This window comes from Cebidichthys violaceus, unplaced genomic scaffold (genome assembly GCF_023349555.1).
Source record: "Cebidichthys violaceus isolate CVI_PGR_0920_01 unplaced genomic scaffold, fCebVio1.0.p SCAF_7, whole genome shotgun sequence".
In the NCBI taxonomy this organism is placed as follows: Eukaryota; Metazoa; Chordata; class Actinopteri; order Perciformes; family Stichaeidae; genus Cebidichthys; species Cebidichthys violaceus.
Window position 1 is genome coordinate 18,098,735 of NW_027176927.1, and position 20,331 is coordinate 18,119,065.

General features: G+C 43.7%; 1 protein-coding gene across 1 annotated transcript in view; it reads right to left on the reverse strand.

Annotated features, from left to right (window-relative positions):
* grik2 (glutamate receptor, ionotropic, kainate 2) overlaps positions 1–20,331 on the reverse strand; it is a 209,354-nt gene that overhangs the window by 66,311 nt on the left and 122,712 nt on the right. The window contains exons 8-10 of the mRNA XM_068735502.1: positions 11,465–11,608; positions 8,563–8,670; positions 4,882–4,995 (exon numbers count right to left, since the gene is read on the reverse strand). Of these exons, the coding sequence (XP_068591603.1) occupies positions 4,882–4,995; positions 8,563–8,670; positions 11,465–11,608 (366 nt within the window). The remainder of the gene's footprint in view (positions 1–4,881; positions 4,996–8,562; positions 8,671–11,464; positions 11,609–20,331) is intronic.

A 20,331-nucleotide genomic window follows, 5' to 3' on the forward strand; every position in this document is an offset into this window, starting at 1 on the left:
GAACCGAATTATGGAAACAAAAATGTTCCTCTATGAAATGTTCAAAAGGTGCTGAGAGACAGATGAACTGTGTTGTAATTGTCTCATTGTCCATGTAGTCCTTGTGTTATGAGTTGTTTCACTCAGAGTTAATGCATGTGTGTAAACCAACACACACACACACACACACACACACACACACACACATGTTTCAGAACGGTCACATTGTCTTTCTTCTTCGTTGTTGATGATGTATTGTTATTGTTGTTTTTATATATCATATCTTGTAAAAATACGTTGTCAACAATACTACATAGTCATATCTTATTTCTATTCATTTTGTGTTCTCTGTGATATTGTGACATTGTAATATGATAGAGGTGGAGGCTTTACATAAGCCCAGTGGGCGTTCTGCCTCTTCCTGTGCTATCAGTCATCTCATTGTGCATCAATGAACTGAACTAAACTGTAGTCTAAAGCATTTCAAATAGTGAAAACTGTTTCTGTATTTACACAAATACGGTCTAACCCACCACCCTGACTGCAGACACACACACACACACACACACACACACACACACACACACACACTCCCTCCTGTCTCCTGCAGATTGAGGCTGGTGCATCTTTAATTAAAAAGATCGAGTGAAGGAGAAGCTGAGTATCTCTGTGAAGCTAACCTAATTAAAGCTAGAGCACACCCCGCTCTCTGCAGCCTCTCCCCTCACAACCAGCCCGTCCCTCTCCAACAAATGAAAACAATAGATCGTGTGCCCCGGCACAACAAACGGCTCTGCCTGATTTGAGTCCCTTTTAAACATTTATTTTAGTAACATTGATTCCCTTTCATGGAGTGTGGCTGTAGTGGAGAACAAAGCCAATCACCAGGTGCTCTCAGCAAGCGCTGTGATGGAAGACTGTGCTGCCCATTGGCTGACACATCGCTCTAGAACATACTGAAGACATTCTCATATATATATATATATATATATATATATATATATATATATATATATATCACGGCTGTTTAGATGGATATATATATATATATATATATATCCATCTAAACAGCCGTGACCACAGACACGTGTTCTTCTCTGGTGGCTTAGTGGACCGTGTGTTCTGAGGTACTTCGGTTCAGATCTTTTACAGTCTGATTCTGTCGCTTTAGAAAGCAGCAGATAATCAGCCCAATACGTAGCGCTGTGTTTGATGGATTAATGATCCTTTACACCTATTTGTCAGTTTGATCCAGTGATTAATGCAACTGGTCCTCAATCATCTGTCCACATCTGTCTCCGTCCTGAATGTGATGCGTCCTGGACGCTCTGTGGGCTCTGGCACCGGCTTGTTTGCGTTTCCTCACGTCTCGTCCAAGAACAGTTGCCCTCAATACTGACAGCCAAATGGAACGAGACCTGATCTGAGACCAGAGGTTGTTTCATTTTCCAGCCAAACATTTTAATCACCGGTTTTACTGTCGCTCACTCTCTTCCTCTCAGATGCTTTTAGTCTGGATGTGCTGAAGAGGAAGGACTCAGATCTGATCTGATAGTTAAAGCACATTGTTTGGATGTCTAGCGTACTAAACCCGTCCTCCCGTCACATCCTACCAACATCTGTGCTCAGTCCTCTCACCTTTGACCCACATCTGAAAACCAGGAGGTCAGATGTTTGGAGGACTTATTTGATCTATTTTTGAGGTTAAATAGAATAAAGAAACTATGATGTGATGTACTTTAATCCTCTGGAAACAACAGATGTTTCATTGTTAAAAGTGATGCCTCAGCTGCTGGTGTTTTTATTTGGCCTTCTTGCCTTCATCAGATGAAATGTTCGATCTAACGTACAGTGTAATGTTGTGCAACCCTAACCCCAGTTTGTCCGTCATGTGGCCCTTTAGAGCCGGCTGCAGGCAGCTCTACTGTCTCTGTGGAAGTGGAAGCAGGCCTGCTCCTTGCTCTCTCCGAGACATTACACAGTATATTATCTCCAGCTTCAGCCATTAGCCTAAAGGTACTTCATTTCCACCGCAGCATTACGGGAGTGATTTCCAAAGTAGATAAACTGTTGATAGGCCAAGATCTCAACAGTAATTACATCATGTTTTATAGAACATAATCCCTGAGAAAATGATGAGAAGCTGGATGAAAGTGTGCATCAATCAAATGTAACAAACCCAATTATTGTCAGCCCTCCCTGCTTCTCCTCGCTGCTCACAGCCATCACACATCTCCCCATGACTCAGTCCTGATATGGCAATTACAGCCGTGAAGAGTCTCTGCTAATAACTGCAATCCAATCACTTCACAGCACGCGTGGAAGGAAAGAAGGCCCGCGATAAATAATGACAACCCGCAATTTACTTGATATTGTTATTTTTACGCTTGCCTCCTCAATAACGGGATCATAAACGGCTTCAATTCGGCCTGCTGCTACGAGCTCCTTCCTCCTGTCATGGTTCTCACATGGAACACTGTAGGCGTACAGCCATGCATATGTACACACACACACACACACACACACACACACACACACACACACGTATGGCCAGTTAATTATTCAGTGGCAGAAAAACAAGAGATCCAGGTCCAACATTTGGCAATAAGTTAGTGGTAGTTTCATGAATTGCATTGTGTTGTTAATGCTGTGTGCACTGATAGCGCTGTAAACGCAGTGCACACGAACATGGAGCTGGAACTGGGAAATGATTAACTTCGAGGCTGGAGGCCGGGGAAGCAGCGAGCCTGACCCTATATCAAGAATACATCTACTAACTCAATAATGAACACAGGGCTTCATGTTTTAAAGGAGCTGCTTGTCGGGGGCTGTTAACTGCTCTAACTATTTATTGTGTGCAGTAGCTTCCTGCAGCCTTCCTGTCACCGTGAAGACGCGGCACAGAAGAGCCGGATCGATGACGAAATGCTCGTATCAAAAGTGACTTTCAGGTTATTCTTTCTCTGGCACCTTCTGCTCCGTTAATCCAGCCCAGTAGGAGTAGGATGTGACTGTGAAGCCCTCTGAGACCTTAAGATTTGTGATTTTTGGCTGTATGGATAAAAGTGGCTTTGCCTTGAATCCACAAAAATACGCAATCTGTGACTGGTTACAAACCCAAATCTGTAAAATTTGAGTTTGAGTATTTCAGAAAATCCCCCAAAAATTAAAGTACATTTATTCATTTCAAGTTTATCTCCGATCATTATGTCTAAACTATCTTCATTCATTGAACACTGTGTGTTTTTTATTGTTTTGTCAAACTACTAATTAAGAAGGTCAATAATGAAGTGGGATGCTTGAAGTAAAACTGAGATGGATGAAACTAAAGACCTGGAGTCACATGTTAATGTTTTAAAACCGTCTAAACTGCCAGCTTGGTAATAATGGACAAGAATACTTCAGGCCATTTATTTAAATTTTTAATTTCTTAATTTTTGTCCAAAACAGTCAAAGTTCAGACAATAACACGAGTCAACATGTGACATGTGTGTAATCATAGAATGTACACTGATTAAAATCATGAAATATTACAAGAACTCAACCTCCAAGTCAAATCCAGTTCCATTCATGCAGCATTCTTATGACGCTCCATATCACCAGATACATACTGCAATAAAGAGGCAGAGCGGACAGATGTTGCTGCTTCTTCTCAAGGTTCAATCTGAATTCCTTGGATTTTGGCACCACTGGCAACGGAGACAACGGCACAATATGCTGGATAAATTAGTCGGTCGACGGCAGGGCCGTAAACCGTGACATCTTATTGGACAATCAATCAGTGGATTTGCCCTGCCTCAGCCTGCTCCACCAAATTGCAGTCCTCCACAGCGCTGAAGTCAACTGGCAATTTGGGAATGCAGTGCTTTGGGGTACTCTGCTTCAATTGAGTCGGAGAGCAGCATCCCCAGAAAGTGCTCCAAACAGAAGGGCAGCCCAGGCGAAGCACTGAAGGATGTTCAAGAGGAAAAGCTTAAAAATAATGACATCTTTGAAGGGAGTGCGCTATGGCTGAGAGCTGTTCTAGCCTTCTATAATTGGCCCTACATAAAGCACCATTACAATTTGATTTGGCTATAAACAGACATTTAAAGCTGCAATATTTAATTTGCACATTGTCGGAAAAAGAAATGGCAGTGAGAGGTAACTGTTTGAATGTTGAGACTTCATTCCTCATGAATCCTGTGAGTTACACTAGTGGACGGCACCGAGCAGCGCTTCTGAACCATGCCTCAGTCAACACCACCCAACAAGCACCACAGACAAAGTGCTCCATCGGTAACCATCATGGAAACAACAGGATCACACTGTGGGGAAAATGGGACGGGCTGTGTCAGTTGTGAAAACACCTCCAACAGTTCTGACGTCATTCCGTCACAGCTTGAATATGTTTTGTGATTTGGTCCGGTGCTTGAACTAAAATATGAAAAAATGACGGCGTACAGATCAAGACTTCATTAAAACATCTCCAAACCTTTCAGGAGCCACAGTTGGATGTGTGTGTGTGTGTGTGTGTGTGTGTGTGTGTGTGTGTGTGTGTGTGTGTGTGTGTGTGTAAATTATGATTTATGTTGTATAAACAAAAATCAGCAGAGAATGAGAAATGTTAATTACATTTTTGTGATTTCAATGCGTGAAGGCGCAGGACGGATAAATATAATTTTAGGTAATTTGGACACGGAGTTTCGTTAAGAACGAATATTTATGTGAATAAAGAAAAATGTTTGCTACAAATTAATTAGGATTTGTGATTGAGTTGTTGATGTTGTGTTTATGTGGCTATAATGTGCATGAGTGTGTTTGCCTGTACGTGTCTGGACCCCAGGAAGAAGAGCTAACACTCATGCTAGTGCTAATGGTCCTGATGAGGAGAGAGAGGAAGGAAAGCGATTGTTGACGTACCAGTATGGTGGAGACAACCAGGGATCGATTGGATAAAGAATCGGAGACGTTAGTCGTCTTCCCCTTCTGGTTGTCCGTCATGTTCAGGCCACTTGGGGGATCCCAGGTACCAATCTGTGGAGCAGGACGGATAGAAACGTTTAAAATCCAGTTATACATTCTTATATATATATATATATATATTATACAGTGTTACCACTCGCTGCCTTCATTTAAAAACTAAATTATACCATTTGTCATGAAATCAGTGGTAATTTCTCTGCAGAACTCGGTCATTGTGAGAGGACGAGCCACTCAAACTATGCGGAAGCATAAATGTTATGAATATATTTAGATATTTATAAAGAGCAGTGAGCAAAGAAACAACCTCTTCTGTTTTCTGAAAATGTAGAAAAGGAGAATAAAGATCTAGAGCAGCAGCGACTCCAGGCTGGAGCACGCTGCTGCTCTAGATGTGAGTGAACATCCTGAACATTCAGAGGGAGGTTTTGGGTGAAACATTACGTCTCGGTTTGACCGATCAGCTTTTTGCCGACATGGCCATGTAATGAAACGCTATCGGCGGCTGTGCAGCCCTCTGCGACTTATGATCGTCTTAATCTCTTCATAGAGCTACAGAGACGACCCTATTGGACAACTCTGCATCATTGATATACAGTCAGTAACAATGTAATATTCACATCAAATGCTTTGCACTTACATATCTGAAAATGGCAACTATGGTGAGGCAACTAAAACAACAATCACAATCCAAAGCGTTTAGTACGGACCCTGGACTGGTAGAGGCTGAGTGTGCATCGTAAGAGAAGATGAAACATTACTAGGAACACTTCCAAACACACGGCAGACATATACAGTATGTACATATACAGTATGTACTTATACAGTATGTACATATACAGCACTCAGACTTCCCTTCTTTCCACTCTGGATGCACAGAGGATAATAAGCAGCACCCTGAGGACACAGCTGACAGCCGTGTGAACCATCAGCACTGTTAGGGGGGAACTTTCTTCTATACTCCCACAGGGACCGGTGTAAGAGATGATCTAGGATCTGGAATGGCCCTGTGGCCTTTTGGAGGCTTGGTGGAGAACAACACTGTGGAGGGCTGAGAGGAGGAGGGGAGGAAGCAAGTGGGAAGAAGAGGAAGGAGAAGCTATCGGATCGTGCCTCAAGGCTTCTCCTGTCCGATCTCAGCTCTCCCTCAGGTCTCCAGACCAGAGCCTCCTCGTCAGCTCCTTCCCTGCTCCCCATCCAACCCCACGACCCAAGCCACCGGGACCGTAAACACTCAACTACCCCACCAGTCACACAATCCTCAGGGCTCCTCTGATGCTCCACACAAGGGCCAGAGATAGGCTTTGTAATTGCAAATCAACTCTTTAATTCAGGCTTCATGAGGCTAGAGGGCTTCTGAAGGAGTTTTTATTAATAGAGTAAATTATTCATGGAGGTGCAGGCGCACACAGACCAGAGGTCAGGAGCTGCTGAGAGGCACCGCTGAGGATGCTGAAGTGTGAAGTGTTTGTGGTTGCACTGAAGAATATTATTTGTATCGGCAGGGTGAGCAGGTTATCTTCCCGCTGATAATCTCATGAATCTTAATTTGACTGCTGAATGCAGGAGATGCTATTCCAAGGAAAGGATGTAAACCATAGATGCACCTATTCCTGTGAGCACACAAACACATAGTGACGCAGGAGGCATGGCGTGATGCCTTCTAACTGACAATAAAGGTAGAGTTTGGGTTTAGTTTGGATGCCAAATCAAATGGATATCTTTTAACGTTACACTCTGTAGTGACCCCATGCTGAGCTGCAGCAGAAAAGGACCAACAAGTGAAATAAAGTGAGGTCTACGCACATCAGGAGTCAGAGCTCCTCTGTCGGTGTGTACACCTCAGGATGCTGAGGCACTACTCAAAGAAAGGCCATGCTTAGACTGACGTTAGCACTGTGTCAGAAGATGCCTCCCCCTGATTCACCCCAGAGCTGACAACGTGGGCTCATTGATGCAAAGGAATCCCCAAAACGAACATAAAGTTTGTCCGCAAAGTAGTTGTACCTGCTTAACTTTTGCACCGATACAATGCAATGCATCATGTGGCAATCAAAGTGTCACTCAAATGGATTGCTTTACCCACCGATTCACTCACACACACATGGCAACAGAGGTGCCATGCAAGGTGCTGGCCTTCCCACCGGGGGCCACTTAGGGTCCAGCTCAGGGTTCTAGGATTCACACTTGGACACGTGAAGTCGGGGATCAAACCACCGACCCCTGTGATTAGTGGACGACCCGCTTTACCTCCTGAGCCACAACAACGTTCCAGATTTGAGAAGATGTCACCGTGCAGTGTTTCTGCACTTGACCAGCCTTAAAGTCACAGCTTTTAGTCTCATCGTATTTTAGTTTTTACTGAAATTATTTTTGTCTGTTTTTGTTCCACTGCCGATGTTTCCTCCTTCTTTGTGAACATCATTTAAAATGTGTCATCAGTATACACATTAAAGTGATGTTTCAATTTCACTTGTCAAAATGTAAATTGGGTTTCAGCTCCAGTCAAAATGTTCACAAAATGTTCAGCGCACAACCAACAGCTAAACACATAACGAGTGAAACACATCTGAAGAAGAGAGTCAATGTGCGGCGCAAACGTTCTCATATTCAGCGCTCATCTCTAGAAAACCAACCGTGACCTCTGCCAAGTTTCAAAACATTAGTTTGGGAATTTTGGCGAGGCTGCTGTATACTCAAAATATGCTATGAAAAAAGTCATTTTCATAAAGAAATTTGCATTTCTTTTTTTTATGTTGGGTACATCATCTTCCATCCTGGTCCGCTGTAAGATCACAGAGTCCTTGTAGCATTGAGCCTTAATCTGTGAGAACTAGCTTCATGTAGGCCTTTTTATTCTGGTAAATGAGTGCGATTATTGAGTGCTGCAAAACACCACGACAATGACAGTGTGAAGATGAAACGTTAGCTACCTAGCCTAGCTACCTGTTTATTTGTGGTATTAATGAGCCCAGTTTAGAACTTTAAACCAGGAGGAACGGGATGATGTTCAGAAGGGAGAGACCTGGAAATGTCAAAGTGTCTCTAAGACGATGAAGAAGCGAGGCGGTCGATCCTCTCTCACTGTTCGCTCTCTCGCTCTCCTTTTCGTCGTCATGTAGTTCATGCAGGTCACATTAACTTGTGTAAAACCCAGTTATTCTACTATCACACCCTGTATTCCAATATACGATAATACACCGTTAAAATAAATGACAGTAGTTGCATTGTAAAATAACTGGCGTCTCTGCTCACAGTATTTTACTGTTGTTTTGCGGTGAAATTGTTTAAAGTGTTGATTTGCAGCTTTTTTAAAGCCCGTTGTTTGCAGAAATATACAACATTTTCTGCCGACTTGGTTGTATCTGAAAGCCTTCAATGAATGGACTGCAGCTGAATCTAGATATGCATATACACATGGAACATATAACATACATACATGTTAATGGCATTTTACAGCAGATTGAACGTGTGTTGATTTTTCATAAATCACTGCTACATTTACGACTTAATTTTATTTGTTTTATCTCATTATCACAATGTCATACAAGAAGAACTAGCGCACACGCACACACACACACACACACACACACACACACACACACGTTAAAGACGCACTACCTTCTCAAGCCCCTCCTCCTTCAGACTGATGACATCAAGGTCGAAGTCTGTCCTCAAGCCATTGGTCCGGTTAAAAGTGATTCTCCCGGTCAGGCCATCCCAGTGGGCCTAAAGAGAAGACAGAGAGGACATCAGAGGAGACGTTCAGCCATCAGCATCCAGTCTACGTCTCAGTCTTCTGACATGGTTTTGATGTCGGTGTTCAAGGCAAAGCAGTGGAGGAGTGAGAACACACACTACTTCTACCTCTTCCACACTCTGTCTGTACGGGCTTCCCTCGGTTCAAAATGCCTACACAGACTCTGAGGCTGCATTTGAAACAGTAGGAAAAGCAATTACCCAATCTTTACAGATATTTAGGGCTGTGATAGGATACCGTGTAGCATGAAAGTGGTTCAGAGCAGGAAAGGCTTTTTCTCAGGTACAGGAAATCATCACAGAGCAGCTCCGACTGGGAGCTTAGACTTCAGGGCCTATCTTTAGTCAGATGAGTGGGCGTCACAGATCTGGAGTTTACTCACTCAGTACAGTCGACTGTGCTGGAAAGCATTCGTCATACTACTTTGACTCAGTGTCTGAATACCTCTCCATTGATACCAGGGCTATTATATATATATAACTCTAATGGATGTTATTATGAAATAGTATTACCAGGGAATGTGGTAGGTATATCTGTCAACTGTTTAGGTAAGACACAGAGATTCTCTCATTTCCTGTCCAACATGAACAGTTTCTCAATGCGAGTTGAAACAAGATCTTGACGCTAGGATCCTCAGAGTCAGGTAGTGAAGCCGGACCCTCCTGTAGGCCTCTGTCATTTCAGTTGAATTTGGGTTCTGCTGGTGCGTACTCTTAAATATATCCTAAATCAATTTGAAGAAGCCAAGTCTGGAGCTGCAGGGCCCTTGGAGTTGTGATTTGCCAAAGCAGTGCCAACACACACCAGCTCAATGACCCTGTAGTTTAAATGTTACAAACTGAGGGCCAGGGGCCTTCAAGGAGGGTTTCTGGCCTGGATACAGATTCTAAAATAGAGGCACTGAGGTTGAACGCTAATACAAAGGACTGCAAGTGGTTCTGAAACTCAAACTTTAGAAACTATCTCTGAATCGTAGTTTACATACAGACATATGAATTAAATGTGATCGTGTTAGAAGCAGTGGGCTGCTGTAAAGCAACTTAAGGATCAGTGTCTCGCTCAAGGACACTTTGACATTAGGACAGTGGACACCTGGACAAGGAGCCTTACCCACTGGTGCCAGGTCAAAGGTCCACAAAGGCCTTCCAAAGAGACCCAGTGAAACAAGAACATTCTGTATTTGTATCCACTTCAATAAGTCCTACCAGTGCTTGCTATGATGGTCTTAGGTTTCTCATTGGCCCCTATTGCACTGTGGGGTGTGGGCAGTTCTAAGACACAGCAGTAATCCAGCAGAGAAGATGTTTCCATGTTTAGTTAGATAACATCTAAAGCCAATGGTTATTAGAGACTGCTGCGTTCTGGGAATAGAAATGTAAGGATTTATTTTCTCAAAAGTGGTAGTCGTAGAAATGTGGGTTCATTAAAATCAGAAGAGCTCATCCTCCGGGAGATAACTGCCCCAACAGTCCAGGGCAATGTGCCCATTACATTCAGCTTTCCTTGTGTACGATTGGAAAGTTTGGCGCTTCAGAAGTCACGGAAAATAATGTATGAACCATTAATATAAACAACACATTTCATGGAAATCTGAACAGCTGTCATTCCATTTATTTTTGTTTTCATCATTCAGTGTTGCACAACTTCATACTGTCGGGTTTCCATTCATAGCTCCTTGCTTGGCATGTGAGATGTTTATAACACAGATGCACATGTCACTACATTTCATTCATTACTAATAACTGAGGACACTTTAAAGGGTATCCTACACTTTAAAACACCCCTGATGAAGATGGTGAGATTAAGTTGAAAGCTCTGCAAAACTCCATGACTTAATATTATATTCAAATAGGCCTACATCAAATTTAAATCTCATATCTTATCTCTAGTGTTTTATTTAGAGAGCAGACACATCACACTTCTCTTACATGCTGTATTGAGTCTGCAGTGCAATCACAGCCGAGCTCATTCAAACATGCAGCACAGTGTATGTCAAAGGTCCTGAGAACGTGTGCAGAGCGTCGCTTTGGATTAGACAATGACTTAACTGTAATAACTTTAATAATAGTACATTATTAAGTATATATATACTTTAATAACTGCACCGGAGCCGTTTAGCTTAACAGCGTTTCAGTCCTGTGTGACTTTGGGCAGAGAACGCTGTAAGTCAAGAGGACAATAAGAGATGAACGCATCAGATTGAGAGAAGATGGAGAGAAGAGAAGAAGGAATGAGGGGAAGAACATATGAGATCTGGATCGTGATAAACTAAGTAAATATAAATACATCCAAATGTACAGTTTGTGGTTTGCTTTTGCATAAACCCCTTACCTTAATGTTTTATTATTTGCAATCTTCTCATGATTCCTGCAAACTAATGGGGAACGGAGCCTAAATATAGGTTTCCTAATCCACAGACAGAACGCTCTGGATTAACCGCCAGCTCCATAAACGCACTGAACTGTGGGGCAATTACCAAAAATGTAGATAAGGTTGTGTTTTTGTTTCTGCATGGCTGATTAATGCTGGAATTCAGGGAGCAGTCTCAAGATGGCTGCCCTCCTCGGGGGAGTTTGTATGTACACACAGTGGGAAAAAACATTTCCATATAAATAAACACCCAGATAAATAATTTCTATTTATTTATATCCCCTTCCTCGACTGCCTCTGCCTCATTTGCATTCCGTCTGTGAGAGCTTCCCTGAGAGCACGTGTCTCTGTGTGGAGGAGCAACACAGAGCGGAGCAGGTAGGAAGCAGTTACCTCTTTGATGAGGGCCATGAAGCGGTTCCCGAAGCGCCAGGGCTTGTGTCGGTTGCACTGTAATGAGCTGACGGTGATCTGCTGAGACTGCTGCACAGCCACGGCCACCACGTGCACGGCATCGTACATCAGCGCGGCGTCCGTCTGCAAACCGAGACAGAGGGGCGGGGCGTCATTAACATGGAACACAGCACGGGACAAATCAGAGCGCCGCCGGGGAACCTCGGATCTGCTCAGAGTCAGAGAAATATCAATATCATGATGGCAGAATCAGAGAAATATCAATATCATGAGGGCAGAGTCAGAGAAATATCAATATCATGATGGCAGGATCAGAGAAATATCAATATCATGAGGGCAGAATCAGAGAAATATCAATATCATGAGGGCAGAATCAGAGAAATATCAATATCATGAGGGCAGGATCAGAGAAATATCAATATCATGATGGCAGAATCAGAGAAATATCAATATCATGATGGCAGAATCAGAGAAATATCAATATCATGAGGGCAGGATCAGAGAAATATCAATATCATGATGGCAGAATCAGAGAAATATCAATATCATGAGGGCAGGATCAGAGACTCACATGAAATCCCAGTAGTGTGGCTCTGCAGAGTATGGATTACTGAGTGTAATGGATGAGTATGGATTACTGAGTGTAATAGATGAGTATGGATTACTGAGTGTAATAGATGTGTTATGTAAATGAAGAGGGGGAACATGAGAGAAAAGGAGAAATATATGCACTATGTATCATTTGGGTGGCACATGGAAAAGCATTTGCCAAAGCCTTGATATATTTTTAAACATATTTATCACCAGACGCTGTTCTCTTCACCTTGTGTGTGTGTGTGTGTGTGTGTGTGTGTGTGTGTGTGTGTGTGTGTGTGTGTGTGTGTGTGTGTGTGTGTGTGTGTGTGTGTGTGTGTGAGTCATCGCGGCTCACTGTGGTCTGGAGACACCCACTGCAGAGCAGCCAGGCTGAGCACTGCCTTCATGCTGCGGTCTGTGGACAGAGGGAGTGTCCGCCGCGATGTCACTGGACAACTTCATAGGTGAGCAGCTGAGCTCAAAATGAAGGTTGAAACCTGAAATATAACATTGCACAAAAGAGTACTTCTAGTACTACCGCTGCTGCTACTACTACTAAAACTACTATTGGCGCTCCTACTAATATTAACAGTAAGACACAATGCAAGGTACTACTTTGTGTGTGTGTCAGTATGCCTAAGGTGCCTGAGGTCATGTGAAATAGTCCCTGTAGAACGCAGAGATCTGCAGGTCAGAGCAGGTCAGAGCACCACATGTGGAACCACATGTGGTTCCACATGTGGTTCCACATGTGGAACCTTTGGAGAGTTGCATGAGCTACAGGTACATTGGTGCCATCACTGTTCATTTCCTCAATTCTGACCCACAGTCACAGTCATTATTGCTTTTAGCACACTTGATGAATAGTGCACATTCCATATGCTGTGTTCTCCCAGCCATATATAAGCTATTATTAGTATTTATAAAAAGCTTAGACAAGAGTATTCAGCATAATGACATGAGATGACATAGTGCTGTGGAACCTACTCGTCTGGCTGCAGCTCTAATTCACAGATCAAAGGGTGGCAGCCAACTCTTAAAAGCCTTTCAGAACCACTCATTGCATGTCAAATGATGTATACAGTGGAGGAAAACTATGTGTGCAGTAATGTGAGGGCAATAGTACGGAGGCCCCAAAGGGTCACAGAGGGATTCAGTTTGCATTCACTCACGATGCGTCTTACGTTCCTCCAAATGAAGACGCTGGTGATACTGGAGCATTTTCATCACCATATCCATTAAAATATGGTGTCAATATCATCCTTTTGTGCTACGGTAACAAGAGACCGTTGAGCAAACAAAAAGACTCTCAAGCGCGATAGGCGCACAACCCTTTCCCCAGTCCGAATAAATGCACTCTGTCTGCCTCCCGTCCTCTCCTCTAATTCTATAATAAAGTCTTGACAGTAAACAGTCGGTCCAAACAGACGAGTGACGCCGGCGCTATCAGAGAAGTGCCAGTCATCCACGCTTCATGAAAGAAGCCTATAATTCTGCAGTTCCTCAAAAAAGAAAAATCTAATTAGTGTTTGTCTCGCTTGATTGAAAAGCAATCAAAACAGCTCTCCGCAGTAGTCGCATGGAAATGGTGCCCTGAGGTGCTCGGTGCTTTGTCCTGCAGGAAGAAATCACTCCCAACCGAACATCCCCCATTTGAGCCCTGATTGAGCGTCGGAAGGCTGTAGGAGCGCGGTGAAGACGCGCTATAGGCTGTTCAACATGCATGTGTGTGTGTGTTTGTGTGTGTTTGTGTGTGCGTGTGCAGCTGGATCTACATGCATGGGAGATGTCCAGAGATGTTTCAAAATCAATCACCGTCAAAAAGCTTGCCTTCTAGAAATTCAGACTGGTTCCAGTGAGTGGCCGCGGGAGTGTGAGGTATTAATAATCGGTGTTAGAAGAAGGTGTTGAAGCAAAGGGAGTGTGAATTTATTGCAGTGTGGGTGTCACCTGGAGGCTGTTAAGTGTGCGTGTTGGGGATGGTGCAGCATCGTTTTGCAGATACGGGTGTCAAACAGCAGCGATAGGATGGATATGACCCACTTTGACTGACTTCACCGTCGTTTTAGAGATAATCAATGCTGCACTGCTAGTAGAATCGGTCACACTACAAGGTACACTGTCAAGTGTCTTGTGTGCAAGTGAAGCCGTTGTATGGACCACACAGGACAATAGGGACCAAGAACAGTACAGGGTCCAACAGTACCCACGAAAAACACAGAAAACCAGACATGGAATTTAGAATTTTTGTATAATGTAGTTCTGGAAGTGGTGCAAGAGGAAGGCTTGAGTTGTGAAGTATCCAGAATGAAGGGAATAACATTAAATGCTTTATTTTGTTTCTATACTTTTAAGGATATAAGTAGAGACGTTTGGATATGACTTTTCCTTCCCAACACTGGATTTATTCAAGTTTATTACCAGAAACTGCATTTTACATGATAACTTCTAAATGTTCCTTTGGCCAATATTCATTTTACTCAACGGAGCTTGAATGTAACTCAATGCAACAGTTGTTACCTCTGTTATTTAGCAAAGCTGCTAACAGCTAACGCTAACTAGCTCTCCTCCCACTGATGTCAACACCGACTTCTTGTTGTTCAACGTAGCATCAGCGGGGAAGTGATCGGGTTATTAACCACAGGTGTGTCCTAGTAGTTTGCACATGTGCAGTACTGATCAGTTTTTGGATTACACCAGTGCAAAACGATGTATCAGATGATCTTGTAGTCGTTTCTCATTGTCCTGTTTGGTGCATGGAGACCCTCATGGAACATGACAACATTTTTCGGCAATTCCAAATCGGCCATCTTGAAAGTGTTGAAGTTTGAGAAACTGGAGAAGATGACAGATTCCAAAAAAGGGGAAGCTATCATATTAGCAAGGTCACAGTATCCATTTTAATAACCCTGCTCTGTTGAGTGAAAACCAGTTTCAGCTTTCATCTTTCAAACCATTTTGCCACAAAAAAAATTGCTAAAACCAACAATTGCCAAAGCACAACCTCCAAGTAGTGACTGCTTGTGGAAGCTTCCAGATGCACACAGTGGATGTGCTTCACTGTGCAACGTTCTGGTGTGACCTGTTGCTTGAGCCCGATAACAATCTTCAAACCAAATCAATAATGTAAGTTGTTAAAATGAGCGACATGAGGATGACATCAGCGCCCTCTAAAAGACATTAGAAATGACTGATGCACAGAAGACTGCTCTCCATGTCTCACTTCTAAAGCCGCGCTTCTACAAAGAAGGTCCTGGTCCTTTGGGTCCAGGGACAACTTCTAGAAGAACCAAAAGGTTCCTTCAGCTAATTGTTGTCTGCATTACCATAGAGGTCTGAAGACATGCAGAGATTAGGCAAATGAGTCTGCTGACATGTGAAGAAGAGAGAGGAGGGCTGCTGGAGGTGTTGGCGGTGAACACACTCTGCAACATCTAGAAACACTCAGCTTGTATCTCACTGCAACAACATCACTGCTGCATGCTGTTTACTGACACAGGTTGGATGTGATGAGTGAAATGCTGAGGAGGAGAGTTAAACTAATCTGTCTCCGCTGTAGATCATCTGTAGAGTGTTTGATGGTTATTGTTGTTGTGCTTTAGAATGCTGACTTTATTCTCTGATTCACAGCACTGCCATGCTGTCTCTCTCTCTATCGCTCATTCACGCCATCACTCTCTCTTTGTTTAAATGAGGCAGGAAGCCAACAGCTAAGCCTAACTAAACCTACCTTTAACGTCTTTAAATGCCCCCCTTGTGCTAAGAATGGCCCTTAATCAATACTAGAGTTCTTCCTTGTTTTATGAATGAAGCTGTACACAAGTTGAAGCAATGGCGCCATTTTTATTTGACCGATCGGCGACGGTCATCCCGGCAAACCTGTAATCTCGAGAGTTCCTGTAAATTCAGAAAGTACTTCACACCAGTGGTGGTGAAATGAGCCCAGAAGTTGATTTAGAGCGTCGTTGTTTGGTTGGACTAAGAGGAAGATGGAGGTCGTGTTGAAATGAAACATGTGACTGTTGGGAGGAGACGGGATGTGAAGAGCAGTCTCCAGTGTCAAAGTCCTGATCATCAACGCTGACTGTCTCCTGAGGGTTGTCTTGACCCTTTGCAAAACTGCAAGAGGCCTTAAGGACATGTAAACACATGCAGGTTGTGTATGAAGTCAAGACCAGCGCTGGTGTCACTGGTGAGGACCTTCTCTGATGTGGGCCTTCTAAAGCGTCCTTCAGATCAATGCTACGTTGTGTGTTCGGGTGGGAAGGACTTGGTGTGACTGCTAGCTTCGTGGAGCCCAGTCGTTCTGTCGGTGCTGAGGGCAGGAGCAGCAGCTCTGTGATGTTCACACTGACATCCTTTCTCTTCGTATGAGCCACTCAGGCCCACGGGGACCTCATAACAGCAATGTGACACCCTGTCAGTCACAGCTCTCATTCTCGTCGGTGGGATTTGTCGGGTAGTATAAAATCTAACTTCTCGCCCAGACGGCCTCAGACCTCGACAAACCGATATTCCAGTCGAAGCGTTTCAGTCGATACAGCGTCGAAGTAAAGACAGTATCTCATGAATTAAATATGCTTAATTAAAATCAGTGGAATGCGTTGCGTCGTGTTTGGGAGTGGAGATGAGCGGAGGCTTGCTGGAGGAGTTCTGGCAGCAGAGGTTTGTGTCTCTCTGCTTCTCCCCCGTGCGAGCCTCACAAGTACCCGTCAGGCAGTCGCAAATGATTTAGCAACACCGGCACTTCACTCCATAAACATCTCATTAAAATCAATTATGTCACTCCTGAATGAAATTAAAGCTAAATGCTTTAAAAGCTGCTTTTCCCTTGTGTCAGCCAATATAAGCATTACCCCTGACGCCGTCTAATTCTCCACCTCATTGTTCTCTCTCTCTCTCTCTCTCTCTCTCTCTCCCTCTCTCTCTCCCCTGCTGCTGCTTATCTCAGGGAGACAGTGACAGAGATTATTAAATCTCCTAAACTCAGATTGATTTCAGTAGTTTTATGAATTGTTTTAATACCCAGGCCTGACTTTGGATGCATTTTATTGACTGTTAATCAAAGCTCGGCTTTGGGGGGGGGGATAGGAAGAGGAGACAGGGTTAGCATGATGTGAAGAACTCACCTGATCTAATTCAAACTGTCTTATTAACAGAAATATGTTTTTTGGTTTATACAAAGATCAGTTTCTGAATAATGACATATTACCTATATATATATATATATATATATATATATATATATATATATACATATATTAGCTATGCTTCTATACTAGCCACTGTCAGTGTTATTTCCCAGCAGTAGCATTAAGCTCTTCACTTCCCATGGTATGTTTACCCCGGTCATTGGAGCTAGGGGTGGGTTGATCCAATGAAAGAAGCTAGCAGCGCTAGCTCCAAACGTCCTTAAATCAAGAGAGGAAGTAGACAAGGTGACAACGCTGACAGCCTGTTCCTTCACGCCTCCCTGAGTCTCCACTTCCCCCAGCGGCACCATGCTTAATGACATTCTTCTATCATCTAACAACAATGCAGATTTCAACATTGTTTTCCTTTAACCATGACCATGGTCCGTCCCAAACCTTAACCATGTGTTTATGTATTGTAACTGTGATGACATTACATTACAGTCATTTAGCAGACGCTTTTATCCAAAGCGACTTACACTAAGTGCATCAACATTGGTAATCAAAAGAACTACTAGTCACCAGAAGTCATAAGTACATTTCCTTTTCCAAACAAGCATCTAAGAGCCTGAAGCAGAGCATAACTCAGAGCCAAAGTACAGAAACAAGAAAAACAAAGGTCTCCTAACCTTAACACAGTCATCTTTTCACTGATGTAATCAAATCAAAGTGGATCCTTTATCCTATTGCCTTGTACAGTCAAACATGAGATCAGAACAGTGACTTTGCACGTGACAGGTTTTCAAACTGAAGGAACTAATAGACGGAGGTCAATCCTCTCGTCACGGGTGACTGGGATGGATTCTTTTTAAAGTTGCCTTTAGAAAGCGGGACACAAGGCCAACAGCAGACTTCTAGAGTCCAGGTTAGTAATAGCCGAAAGAAAGTGGGGGAGAGGGTGATTGGCGAGGTGGCGTTTTTTATGGCTGATTCCTAAAGCGGTGAAGGGCGGCGGCAGCTGGACACACAGAAAACTGTGGTCACGCTGCTCTGGCTCTTTTGATTGAAACATAAACACCTTGAGAGATGAGGGCGCACCCGGGATCAAGCCGGGGAAAGAAGGTATAGGAGGAGTGTGTGTGTGTGTGTGTGTGTGTGTGTGTGTGTGTGTGTGTGTGTGGGAGGCTTAACACTAGGCCGACTGCCCACAGCAGCTCGCTGCCCTCCCACCCTCCTCTGTGGCTATCAGACTCCTCCTCCATGCTACTTGAAGGGATTAAAAATTGAGCATGTTTTGTCCTCTTTTGGAATCTCTCAGAGGCCTTAGTCATGACTGGGTCACTCACTGCCATCAGCTATTCTTGCTATTCTCAGCACTGTGCACACAAGCTGTTCTGATATGTCTCAAAGTATTTCATCCAGAGCATAGCGGCATATTCTCTGGTGTCAGGAGGACAGAGAAGCTAAAGGTGAGTCAGCTACCTGTAAGTACCTCCACTCGCATCCTGCTTTAAGGAACAGCATGATGTCACTTCAATGGAAATAACCTTAATTCAGCTAACACAGTTAAAACAGACAGAAAGAAGAGACGCTGGCAGTGTGACAAACGTACAGTAGGGTTTACTGCTGCGTTAAAGATCCATTATAACGAGGATGTAGACAACTCTTCATTACTCCATCTTTCTGGCATCTCCAGCCTTCAAACTAAGCTACCAGCTTCTGCCAAGCTTCAGCGTTCTGCAGATGTTTTGGGTTGATTTACACTTGAGAGTGACCCTGCAAAGGCCAGCGCTGCACCGTGGCTCAGCCGAGTAATGAATCTATTTTATTTCCAAAAATGAATAGATTACGCTCAAATAAACACCATCTCCCTCTCCAGTGCACCTACACAACTCTATTGGCTCCTAAATCAGCAGTGCTACACATGTGGCCCGAGTTACCCTCTGGACAATCATCCCGACAGAACAACACAACATCCTCTCTAGGTCGAACACGCCTCCCTCACATGAGCATGTCCCGACCCCCACCGACCCCCACCGACCCCCACCGACACCCATCCCCGCTACAGCCCTCACAGCACGGCTCCAGTGTTCCTCTGTGGTAAATGGACTTGTATATAGCGTCTCTCTTTACAGTGAATGTCATCATTCACCCATTCACACACACACACACACACACACACACACACACACACACACACTGATGGCAGGGCCTGCCATGCAACATGCAAACCAGCCTATCAGGATCTAATCTAAAGGCTCATGCATACACTCACACACCAGTGGCACAGACACACACCATTAGTAAATTGTAAATGTCACGGTCAATGGTTCATGCCATATACTTCTCCCTTTAAATAAGCATTAAATAAATACTATAAATACATCAAAACTGGTGGTGAAGCAGCTCACCTGATGTATTTTTAAATGACTGCTTCAAACGAGGGATAGGTGTGTGGATACTCTGTGTACGGTGAGCACCAGTGTAATGTGAACGCAGACTCATGGATGGGTTGCTCTAATGCTGCAGAGCTCTGGTGACCCGGTGACCCGGTGACCCGGTGACCTGGTGACCCGGTGCATCCATCCTGAGAAGACATGTACACACTCCCCTATTCATGTGTGCATGGGTATTATGCAATTACAGACGCAAGCATGCATGCTCCCACACACTTTACATACAAGACAAAATAACACAGTGCCTGTGTTCACAGGAAATCAGACGATTTTAACAGTTCTTTATAAAAACCACACACAGGTGTTACATACAAAAACAAGAAAAGCTCCTTCTGCACGCTAACGCACATAAAGATAAAGATCCCTCACTGATCACAACGTGTTGCTGTTTTGGAGGAATAAGAGTGTGGAAGTCATGTGGAACTTCACAGCTAAGGTGTAAAGATGCATAGTTTCACAACAACAGAACGCCCGTTTGTTGAATTAAAAACAGCGAACTTCATCCACACTCTCTCAGTGAAGGGAAGCTATCAACAGATGATGGCTTTGTTCAGCTCACTTTCTATAACCAGAGAAGCATTAAAGCGTGGAGGAGTCAACACTCAAGCTAGCTAACTAGCGGCCCGCTGGCTAACCTGAATCCTTTGATGTTCTTTAATGCTACTCTGGTGATAGCGCTGGG